Source organism: Netta rufina (genome assembly GCF_964035555.1).
Source record: "Netta rufina genome assembly, chromosome: 15".
Lineage (NCBI taxonomy): Eukaryota > Metazoa > Chordata > Aves > Anseriformes > Anatidae > Netta > Netta rufina.
This window is the reverse complement of record NC_140138.1, coordinates 11,294,463-11,306,950: the sequence shown is the minus strand read 5'-3', so window position 1 is coordinate 11,306,950 and position 12,488 is coordinate 11,294,463. Positions and strand designations below refer to the sequence as shown.

The window sequence follows — 12,488 nt, the reverse complement described above, 5'->3', positions numbered from 1 at the left end:
CTAGCAATATTTTGCCCTAAGTGTCTGCATATTAATGATGCACACAGGCTGCATTGCTTCCATTTAAAGTAATGCATGAATGTAAAGCTTCATTTGAAATTATGATGGTTTTAAGCTTTAAACCAGTTCTAGTTTTCTGTCTGATGCCTGGAAGCCACCATCAAGTTCTTCACATACAAAGTTATTTAACAGCATAGAGAAGGGGGAGAAAAAAACAACCAACAAACTAAACAAAACCAAACTAAACCACAAAACATCACAACTCTGTGGCATTGCAAAAATGCCCTTGACATAAGTCTACAGACGCAGAACTCTATGACTCCAGAAGACAGAAAAATATAGTTCAGGAAAGAGAGGTAAAAAAGGGAAACAATACTGTAAAGAGCAGCTTTCATAACCCAAGTAGCGCTTAACTGAATGCAGTGCTGATCCTAACACACAGGTTCACACAACCTGCTGCACATACATTCAGCAAACAATGGCCACAGCTGGATCTCTGAAAAATGATTTGAAAGATGTTCAAGAAAAAGGCAAGAGACAGGCAGGAGCCACATGTGTATATTCTGAAATCTCTTAAAAAGGATTTTGAAATAGTTTTACAAATATGCCTTAGAGAACAGTAAGGTATAACATGTAAACCAAATTTAGTTGACAATTCTCTGATTCCCACATTTTTCACACATCATAATCTCCCCTCAAATGCATTGCAGATGAACAGAGTAAATTGTGTTTAGCTGTGTTATATTTGGACAGTGGAAGTCAAGAACACTTTAGCTTTGCCTCTCAGGTGCTTAAGCAAACAAAAACAGAGGCAATGATTTTTATTTTTTTTTTATTCCCTTTTAGACCTAGAAACAGTTATATTGCCAAGGGACAATGAGCCAATGACTGAAGTATTTTCTTATTTTATCCTTTTCATAAAAGTAACGCTTGTTCCCATAAAGGTATAAGATGTAAAAATGTCCCTCTCATCCCCCATAAACCTTTGAGTTTAGTTTTATCTAATACTTGCAAGGGTCCCATCCTAAGTTTCTCCATATATCACTGCTGGCACACACTTCTATGGGATGCATTTGTAGTTTTTTAATAACTCAGCACCATGCACCAAATCTTTCACCTGCCCCAGCTACATTTCTTACATTGTACAGCTTTGTAAAGAGAGAAAAAAAAGAATCAAGTTTATCTGATGAAATGACATGCTTCAATTGCCAAAACACCCAGCTGTGTGCTGGTGTATCGGAGAAAATTTCTGACGATCAGTTGACTGTTTCTGTGAAATGAGCTGTAATACTGCCTTGTTAGAAATGTTATCAGTAAAATGAACAAAGAAACTAAACATTAGCATAAAAAGCCCTCACTCACCTGCACCAGAGCCTCCTTCATGGCTGTCCAGTTTGAAACCCGCCATGCACATTCCAGTACTAGGTAAGGATTGATGTGACCTTTTGACTGGCCGTATTCCGTCAAAGGTTCCCACTGATTCAATTCTTTAGAGCAACTACAAAAATTGAAACCGTTGTAAATTTATTTACCATCAACAAAAATTCAATAGAAGTGACTACTAATGCTTTGTATTAGAATATTATAGGTATATTTGTTTGTTCGTTTTTTTGTTTGAAAGCACTGAAAATATTTTATCCAGTTGGAAGTATTTCTGTTTTTATATTAATTTATTACCGGCTATAATACAGAAATCTGTGAACAGGAAGAAGCTGCATTTTCTGTCTCCCAGAAAAAACATTTTAAATGGGAAAAAAAAATAAAAATTTTTGCTCCAGTCTGTTTCCACCAATAACAAATTACAATTATACAAGTCTTCAGACATATCTTCTGAGGGTCTGTTAAGGGAGTAAAAAAGTAACTTTTTCATTCCCTTAAGTTTTCACTGTATCTTAAAAGTCCTGAACTAAGCTTTTTCTGGGAAGTAATGCTTTAAACCGGCAGGTTATTCTACTTCGATTGCAGGGCAGCAATACTTCTTCTACATCAGCTTTAGAGTCTTACCGAATCCAATGATCTTCCCAGAGCTGATACTCGGGGAAGATAGAAGGAGAAGCATTGTTCCGTTCATGTTCTTTTTTAGCCTTTTCCATTGCTTTTTCATAAGTTTCTTGTGCCTGAATAAAATTCATACTGGTTTACTTTTCCATCTGCTATATACACATTAACTCAACAGTCACTTTAAGAAAAAATAATATATATATTCAAAGTTTTAATTAAAAAACAAACAATGAGGTGTGTTAACTCATTTCTGAAATAGACCTTACTTAGTAGCTTTACAAATGTGATAAAAAGCTGACGAACATACTCAAAGTCTTACCTTATCTAGGTATTACATGTCCTTAAACTATGTTAGCCAGAAGAGAAGCTGTTTTAACATTTTCTAGTTTAGAAGACTAAAGTCTTCTAAATTACTACTCAGAATATTTTCTTGCTGACCAGTATATTAATCTGAGTATTTTACTGTCGGGATGATTTCCCATATCAAGAGCATACCTGTTCAAAAAAGCCATGTTGTTCATAGGCAATAGCTGTTGCTGTCTCTGGGAATTTACAGCGTTTCTGCCATAGCCCAGCCCACATATCCTCTTCTTGTAACAAAGAGTAGAGCTCAGCAAGGGAATCCAGTATTTCCTAGAACATTAAGAGCAGTGTTTCTCTGCAATCCATCACTACAAAGCATAGTAGTTAGCAAAAACACACTTTCTATACTGAAGCAAGTTGAGAAAGACACAAAAATAAAGATTTGTTCGTGTCTCTTTTTAAAATTCTAGATGGTAAGCTATTAATAATGACCTAGTACTGAGAACAACACAGCACTACATGACAACAACAACAAAAAAAAAACGCACACCTATGAACGTACAAACGTGTATTGATTCTTGTTTGGCTTGCTTAAAATATCAGATCAATTCATAGAACAAACTGTTTAACAAACCAACAACTCACCCTTTAACATAAAAATAATCTATAATATTTATCTTCCTCAACTACTCACAAATGCTACCTGACAGACTACTAAACACAACAGTATCTGTTTACAGAGAACTCAATTTTGCTTAGCAAATAACTCCTTAAGGTCATACAACAAGCATGATCTGTTAGGAAAGCATACTCTTCTTTGAAGGAGACAGAGGCGGTAGACACTTCTACATCAGATTTAAAATAAAGGGCAGAAATGGTTTGATCTATTTCTACAGCGCTGAAGATAATTACTTTGAAAACCAGATAGCAAAGAGGGATCAAGAGAGAAAAACATAAAAATATCCATGCCACGTGAAAGAAAGACTGGAGAAGTAGGTAAGATGCAAAGTAGTCAACATTGCAAGTGACTATGCACGAACATAAAAGTACAGGAATTTCATCATTGAATTAAAAACGGACACTCCTCCAACAAGCTTCTAAAGCTATTGTACTACACTGTCACCATGTTCTTCTCTCCACATTTTATAACCTTTTTCAATTAATATAACATCTCACCTGTTGAGGAGGAGTTATGCTTTCCTGCTCATAGAATTCTGTTGTCTGTTTAGGCTTAATTTGTAGGCTCAGTCCTTTTTCAAAGGCTTGATGTTCCAGCATCAGCGTAGAACGAAACCAGAGATTGTGAGTTTTCCCTAAGTATTTCAGGACACAAGGTCTGATGGGAATGGGAGGAACACACTGTGACATTGCTTCCACAAAGCAATTCAGTGCGCTTGGCTGGCAGTCTCGCTGTACTTGATGGCTACCACTGCACAAGAAAGGGCTTATTTCACCTGCCAGAGCCTGGAACAAAAACATGAGGATAGACAAATCTGAATGAAGAGCTAACTGTTACAGAATTTGGATTCAAAAGCTGGGAACAAATGTTTGATAAGTGTAGTTTCTTAGTAAACTGAAAGGCCCTGTTTCTTTCAAAATATGTACTGATGGAGATGTACAGCATTAACTAGTCACAAAAAATGGTGAACTTCTTAAAGCAAGTGAACAAGTCATTTAGCACAAATACATTTTCCTGGAACACCAGTCATTTACAGAGGAATTCATTAAAAGAGATTCTCACATGTTGCTGTCTGTCCGACAAGATCTTCCAAAGTCGTGAAAAAAGCTGGATCCAAGTCTTCTCTGCTAATGGTGTAGAAATATGACATAACTGAACAAAGGCACTCAGCAATGCTCCAGTCTAGAAAGAAAGAGAAAGATCTACATAACATGGGAAAAATTCAATACTACTAAAAAACAGTTCAGTTATATAGCTGTTTAAGCAGTACTGTAAATCCCTTTTCCAACCAACATATCAAAAATGTTTTCTTTAGCACTGAAAACTACCATAAAATCAATTTAATGCTATTTTCATGTTGATCGAGACTTATTCATTATTGTAACCGTTTCAAAAAAAAAAAAAAAAAAAAAAAAAAAAAAAAGGAAAAAGGAAGAAAGTTGATGACTTTGGTAATAGAAATGATCCAGTTAATTGGCTAGACATGTTACTCTGAAAATTATTTCAAAATAGCTTTCAGTTAAAATTACTTTCTCATTAATTATTTTAATACAAGATGTGATATACTTTTTTTTGTGCTCTGTCTCTGCCATCACAATTTTCTTAACAGTTAAAAATGAACTTACACAGTTAAATTTCTTCCTCTCCCACCTGTAAGATCGATACAGTAACAAGCAGCAATTAAGTAAACACTTAAGAATTATTTACACTACACAAATAAGAAATTACATCAGATTCTAAGGGTTGTCTGTACAAAAAACATAAGCTAAAAAAATAGAAGATAATTTATGTCAGGTCAGCTTGAACATTTCAGTATTAAAATCATTTATCAGGAAATGAACAACCAAGTACCAACCTTCACTTCTCGAAGAGAGTCAAGAAATTTGTCGTGACGGTTGGTCAACATGTGCAGCTGATTGCCAATGTCCTTCTCAGAAAGTTCTTTAGTTTTAGGTGTGCTGGTTTGATCTCCCGGAGCCAATTCAATGTCAATTTCAACATCCTATACAGAAATAACGATACAAAGCATGAAGATATTTTCTAAGTACTTTTTTTTCCCCCTGTACAAATACAAAATATCCTTCTGATCAAACTATTTTAGGTATCACTATTTCTATTAGTTCTTCATGTTCAGAAGTAGAATTGCTAATGCACTGTACTAAAGAAAGGGCTAAATGAATGAATGCAAGTTCTGAGAAAGCCATGCACAGTTAAAATACAACACATTACACACAAGGTATACAGAACGAGCTCTGCACATCATCTTCAAGGCACTTTCTCCAAATTTATTTAATGAGAAACCAAGAAGAGATGCTTTCATCAAAAACATTATTTTTCTACTGTGCTTTCTGCAAGTTACCTCTTCTTTGGATTCACTGTTTTCCCTTTCCCGAGGCTCTTGTTTGACGTGGGTTACCATAGCAAATGCCGCCCTGTCATGGCTGTCAGCAAGGTTGATAACGTTGGTGATGGAGGGCAGCATAGCACCCTGACAACTGGTCCCAATCGTAGTGTTTTTCTCACACACTGCCAGTAAGAGCTAAGGCATTAAAAAAAAAAAAAAAAAAGAGAGAACTTTTAAATAGACATTTTACTGAAGTATTTCTGAGAAACCATCCCTATGGTTTCATATTTTTATAAGAGTGGCAATAATGTGTCTAAGGTGTATTTGTCATCTTTATTCAGTAAATATAATACATTTTCATCTTAATTTGATCACGTTGTCAGTAGTTTGAAGTCTGTGACTATACTTTCGAGACTGCCTTTCAAGTCACTCCTGAAAACGCGGAATGAATAGGACTCTTCTGTGCTTAAACTCTGTATACTTTATATACCTATTTAGTGCCCTCAATCAGGTAATGTACACAGAAAATCCATGCTGTTTCTTATCTCTCTGGAAGGAGCCCTAATACTTAAGATGCCAAAGTTATCCCCACAGTCACTCTGAATTCTTGTTTTCATATGTGGATTTTAAAAACAAAAAACAACCAACCAACAAAGTTTGGTCCCATTTTGTTTTATATAAGCCAACCAAAAATGCAATTGAATTTCAAGGCAATCCCACCTAAGACTTGTCATACCTTTAGTGCATACACTGTGCATATCCTTGAAAGTTTTCTTGAAATCATCTACGATAACAACTCCTCTATTTTTCCTAATCACCATCACTTGTACAAGATGGGTTTTCTTAAGAAGTATCAACATGACCATTAAGCTTTTCCCAAAGAACATGGATTTTAAAGATTAAGGCTGCTTTCCAAGAACCAGCTTTTTCATGTCTCTGACATATCTGAGGTAACACACTTGGTATTTTTATCTTTGACATAGATAATACATATTTCAAAGCATACATAACATAACCCCTTTAAACCCAGACAAGAAAAATGCAGAATATATTTCTAGAATTATAATGGTATTTCTGATAAAAAATAATTTTCCTACCTCGATGCATTGTTTTATCCAAAAGTGATTTCCCATTGCTTCCCAGTTCTGAGAACACGTCACATACAGCAGACGCTCATAAACACGACGTTTCATAGAGTTGTCAAAGACCTCAAAAAATTTAGCTCGTATCAGGGGCTGGGCACAACGCAAACCCGAAAGAAAAGCTGGCTCAAGTTTAGCAGTAAGTTCACTACCAGAAAGATTCTCATCCCTAAAATGAATAAGGACAAAATTACACAGGTATTAGAAAAAGAAGCCTTCTACTTTTTGCAGATAAAATACTAAAATCAAAGGAGCTGATGTCCTGTGGAAGCCTACATGGTGTGGAATGCTTCCAGGTATGCCATTTTGAGTGAAACAGCAAAGAAAATACTACTGCTTGATATTAAAAAAAAAAAAAAAGAAAAAAAACACTGCCCAGAGCTATCATAAAAGACTCTTTCAGGACAAAATCCTGATTGTCTTAATTGTGAAACAGTATCAAATTTTTGTTTGAAATACCCCATAACATTCATCGATAAAAACTTCTGACCACCATGTTATTTTAAAGTAGATTTCCAAGAAAAATAATCTTTATACTCTATGGAGGTAAAAGGAGAGAAAGATTATATCTTTCACCACAGCATTTAATATACAATCATGTATGAGGATGCCCTAGTACCTTGGGAAAGACGATATTTGGGCAGATCCAAAAAGAAAATCTTTTTAAGCACTTTCCATTATAAAATTGCCTTTAGTAAATATGTATTGTGGTTTAAGTGAAACGAATCAATTCTGCATCTTAGAAAAAAGTCCCTTAACTCAAACCTAAAGAGATTGATGGCATGTTATAAAGGTCATATATGGTACAAATTATGAACCAATAAGCTGCAATAAATGATTAATTGCTATAATTACCTATAGACATAGTTAACAAGGTCTAAGAACTGGGCATTTAATTCAAGGTCTTCTGGAAAACGCTTTTCAATGTAAGTCATCATTTTCACTAGTAAAATGGACTTCTCCCGGAGAGTAGGTGTCTGTGTTAAAAGAAGACGTGATTAATTTTGTCAATTCATCTTAAAACATGCAGAGAAGTAGCATATTCAAAGTACGTCTCAGCTACCATTTTTATCACTCTTTGACTCCTAAAGTATTGAAAAATAGCTTGGTAGAAGGTCACGGTTCTTAAAAAGAAAAGACACAAGCATTTGTCCTAATATAAACTACACAGGTTTAAGTGTTTAAATGGTTACAAAAATCGAATATATATTTTTAAAAGTGTAAGTTTAATATATAAAGCACTAGATTGTCATGCGTTCAACTCTAACTTTGATACAAAATATGGTAAACCGAGGAGGTCACAAAACATTACAAGAATAACATGATTTAAGCCAGCAGTTTCTTCCTCCAGAAGAAACTGTCTATCCAAGTTAACAGAAGACTTACTTTAAACCTTTACTTTAAAAGAAGTTCTAGGCAAAATAGCTTCTGAGATCAAAAATGGGTATGTCTATAAAATGCTAAGCATCTTTAACTCATTACTGTCACATGGGATGCAAAATATTCAAAACCTTATAAAGGACACATAAACTTTTATAACAGATCCTTACAATCCTCACTGTAAATACCTGATGAATTATAGCAGTAGCTTGTATTGATCCAGTATTTGAGCATAGTCATGGTTTTATCTTCCCAATTTACCTGATTAGCTGCCATTGGGGAATTGTTTTTCACCCACTCTTCCACTATTTTTACCACTGCACGAAGAATTTTCGCATCAGTAGACTTTTCAATGAGAGATGTCAGAATAGCTTGTATAAAATTTTTTCTCATTTCCATGCTCATCACAGCCAGGCGTGTTTTCACAAGATCCAGGCTTAGCATTACCAGTTCACTGGTACCTGCTGTGGATACAAAAACAGATGAAAATTGTGTATGTATGTACAAAATGCATAGCAAAGTAGTTTTCAAGATAAGCCACTCGAAGTTTAAAGTAGCAACAACAAAATCTGTTACCCAGAAATAAAGTCCTGTATATTGAAATAACGTTTTCAGAATGACTACTTTCCATCCCTAAACAGAGTCACTCCAAAATAAACAAACAGTCAGAATATGAAAGACAAGCCTGTGAGGTTTTATCTCATTAAAGTAGGTTTGGTAAAAAGGTATTACAGAATTCCAATACTGAAAAATTGTAACTAAGCTTGCGAAAGAAATACATGATGCAACATACCTAATCAGTTCTGTTACTTTCCCGACTCACCTATCTGTCAAGCTTAATAATTTTCTAATTGTTTCCCATTGTTAGTAAAATTTGAAACGTTCTAGTGTACCTAACAAATATGCTCTGGAAACATAACAGCATCATTTCTTTCAAACCACTTTCTTCAGTAGCTTATTCATTCATAAATTACATGTTCTTTAGTAGGTATGTAAGAACATCTGAATTTTTCAATGACTCATGACCTAATTCATTTGATGATAGACAGAACTGTACAGGCTGGAAAAGAAGCTCTTTTAAGGTAAAAACAAAGGCATCAGTTCCAACAAGTTAATTTCACAAACAGTAGCTCCACTGCTTGTCAGCTCCTCTCCCCGAATACTATAAACTGTTGAAAATTTTCAGTATTTCTATATATATACATACATTCTGTAGCTCCATAAATATTCACTAACCATTCACTAAAATTTATGTATTACATTGGTAATATGAACTTAAAGTACATTTTTATCCTTCAGTACTTCAGCAATATTTCTAATACCGAAGTTATTTTCAATATGCACAAGACTCTGCGAAATCATTTCAATCCCTTTAGGATTAAGAGATTTTAATACTTTACACATCTTTTAATCATTAACATCATTAGACTGTATAATGAAATACCTGTATTTGCTTCTGCTGTTCCTGCTGTAGCCTGTGGGTTTAAGTGTTCCCTGACCATCTTCTGCAGAGATCGCATAAAAACTGAAATCAACCTGTCGATATAGCTGGGGTTGTTACTGCACGCAGATTTCAGAATCATTAAAGTACCTATTGATAAAAACAACAGTTACAGAAGTAAAGCTTTCATTGAACATAATATGAATAATATCAAGGTTTTCAGTGTGGATGTGCTTTTTCACATAGAAGAACATGGGAAATGTTCTAGCTCTATTTCATACTGTCATGAAAACAGCATGGGGACTACCCAAGTTAAAACAGCTAGGTTGAAAAAGCTTTTACTACAAGAACAGCTCTTTCGGCACATTTTAGGAATGCATGATGCCTACAGAACCACAACCCCTACAAATTACATAGCTTTTAACAATTCCTATCATAATACAAGCTTATTCACGTTCTGGCAAACCAATCAGTTTAAGCAGTAGCTACCCTTTAAAACTCTTAATTCTTTGAAAGGGAAAAAAAAAAAAGGTAAAATCTACAGCTCCTCCTTTCCTTACCACAATAAATTCAACAAAAACCTACAACATTTACAAAAGTGTGCTTTGTGTAAATGTTGTTTTCAAATTGCTGCTTTGAGAAGTTTAATTTCTTTACTTGCTCAGATATGCATAAGAAATTTGACATACAAAGATAAGCTCCTTAAACAGAATTAAAAAGATCTGCAACATTCGAAGGTTAGATTGTAGTGTTTCTTTTAAATGAGCACTGGATAAATTGTAAAAAGCATCTTTCTGGGTTAGTTTGTTGTAAAGCACATCTTAACACCTCACAAATAGGCAATTCCCAAAGCGAAATTACAACTACCTACACATATCACAGTGAAGGACATTTGCCAATTCAGTCCAGAAAGTTTTCCAGAATTGTGCAATTTCAGGTCTGTATTGCCAACACAAACAGTTCTATGCCAGACCAAATTATTCCAATACATCTCTGTCATTGTCATGTGTGGCTGAGCTTTCTACGAGTTACGTAAGTATGAGTAACAAGAAAAGACAACCATTTTGGCCTTCAGGATGGTAGAGAATAAAAATTCAGACTGCTTACTCAGAAAAAATAGTATTTTTGGAATTCCTTATTTAGTGAAAATTCAAGATCTACAAAAAAATATATCTTTCTACGCTATTCAAATCAGCTGATAAATAACACTTTAAGAAAAGTAAAAAAAAAGTAAAAGGTAGTAACACGTAAGCATGTTTACACATATTCTTCGAAATGCTATGAATACCCCAGCCCTTTTCTCCATAGCTGACAGACATCCCAAGCTCATCTTTTCTGCTAGCCCTAACTGCTTCCCACAGCTTCTTCCTGATCATCAGATTTCCATTTCCTTATGGAAAGTAAAAGCCGATGACAGAAAATCATACTAATTAACAGATCAACCTACATACTTCTGCTAGAGATACGGGTAACTTACCAAAGAGCTGAGAAGGGTTAGCATTAGTGGCTTTCTCATAATTAGTAAGTCCTTCATAAATAACCTTGCCAACCGCAGCATAAAGGCACTCCAGCTCTTCATACTTCGAAGCTACACTTGAGGTACCTGCAAAGTTTACAGAGTTTGTCTATTTTTGATAAACTTAGCCACAAAACAGGCAAGAACAGTTACACTGTGAATGTACAGTCACCTATAACCATCACCAGAACCTTATCTTGCTAATAAACCAAGACAGCACAAACAGCTCCCTCGCTTATATAACCTCTTCATTATACAACCAATACCTCTTCCACAGTGTGCCACTACTTCTAAGTAATTCATTTGGATGAGAAGTCTTAGACCACTGAGGCTTTTCTAAAAAGAGTCTATAAAAATGAGTTTGTTTTAGGATAAAGCATATTAAAGCATATAAAGCATATCTCCCTTCATTGTTTTAGCAAAACAGCAAAGCTTAACTACCAAAAATTTTACTTCTGAAGCTGAAGAACTGTGATTGCAAAAATGCATTAGATTTATAGCATGCATTTCTTGAACCAAAATTATGACAACCACAGGTTATTACATTTTTTTTTGTCAAGTAATTGTGGAATACATCATTATCTATTTTTTCAGCTTTTTTTTTTTTTTTAAAGAGGTTGAAAGTGCAAACTAAATTGGACCATTAATAGCAGAAATCGAAAAACAATACTAGCACACTGCAGAGTGTCTTTGCCCCACCCTTAATCATTTGAGTTATGTCACAATAAAGGATAAAAGGAGGAAGAAAATACTACATACTCGGTTCTGTAGGGAAAATACCCATTAATCGAGAAAGCAAACTGTGGACTGCTCTCAAAACCTTGGTGTTTCCACAAGTCATACATGCTGCTACACCTCGTTGCATGGGTTTGAAGCTACTCAGGACAGCAGGGGGCTGCAGTACAGTTAACAGGAAACTTAAGACCTCTAAGCCAGTGCAAATGTTGGCAAAGTTGGCTTGATTAGGTTGTTCCTAGAGAGAACACATACAAAGACGCAATGAGCGGGGGAAAACATAGAAGTATTAAACAGATTAGCAATGCTTCCTGTCAGTCTTTTCGGATAAGTCATCCAATATGGAACTCTAAAATACAAGGCATTGTAAAATCTTTAACCATAAACTGTTACTTAGGCATTTACAACTATGTGCCTTATAATGCTTTTTGTGGTCCTCAGCTTTGAAAGCTGCTTGAAACCTTGCTGGTTGGAAACATTTTCAACAAGGGATTATGTTTTACCTCCTTGTCAAATAATTCCTTTACAATTCTGATGCCAAATTTCATGAAACCCATGAAACGCAGTCTAAGAGTGTGTGTACACAAAAAAGAAAAAAAAACACAAACAGATTTCTCTGACACACTCATGGCTACAACCTCATCTCTATCGTATATTCATCCCTCCCTAGCCTTGACTTCTGCCCAGTCTTCCCATTCCAAGTCAAGGCCCTTCCTTCTTTTGGCCTTGATCTTTTTGTTAACTCATCTGTACCTCACACTCTGACCATCTCCACTCTGCTTCCTCATTCCTCTTTGGAAGGGAAGCAGCCTCCTGCTCTTCTGTATTGCTTGGGCTTCAGCAAAGACCACAGTAAGAATTCCAGCTTCTGTTACACAAATTCAGGTTCTTGAAGGTTCAGAAGCCACAAAAAAAAAAATTGCTCAGTCACACAACCATAGATACAT

At 35.2% G+C, this 12,488-nt stretch overlaps 1 protein-coding gene across 1 annotated transcript in view; it reads right to left on the bottom strand.

The window, feature by feature from the left end:
* TRRAP (transformation/transcription domain associated protein) overlaps nt 1-12,488 on the bottom strand; it is a 90,826-nt gene that overhangs the window by 35,984 nt on the left and 42,354 nt on the right. The window contains exons 45-57 of the mRNA XM_084295712.1: nt 11,566-11,779; nt 10,768-10,893; nt 9,294-9,440; nt 8,111-8,313; nt 7,325-7,446; nt 6,425-6,638; nt 5,343-5,522; nt 4,839-4,985; nt 4,046-4,165; nt 3,481-3,768; nt 2,497-2,634; nt 2,005-2,117; nt 1,363-1,498 (exon numbers count right to left, since the gene is read on the bottom strand). Coding sequence (XP_084151838.1) covers nt 1,363-1,498; nt 2,005-2,117; nt 2,497-2,634; nt 3,481-3,768; nt 4,046-4,165; nt 4,839-4,985; nt 5,343-5,522; nt 6,425-6,638; nt 7,325-7,446; nt 8,111-8,313; nt 9,294-9,440; nt 10,768-10,893; nt 11,566-11,779 — 2,148 coding nt within the window. The remainder of the gene's footprint in view (nt 1-1,362; nt 1,499-2,004; nt 2,118-2,496; nt 2,635-3,480; nt 3,769-4,045; nt 4,166-4,838; nt 4,986-5,342; nt 5,523-6,424; nt 6,639-7,324; nt 7,447-8,110; nt 8,314-9,293; nt 9,441-10,767; nt 10,894-11,565; nt 11,780-12,488) is intronic.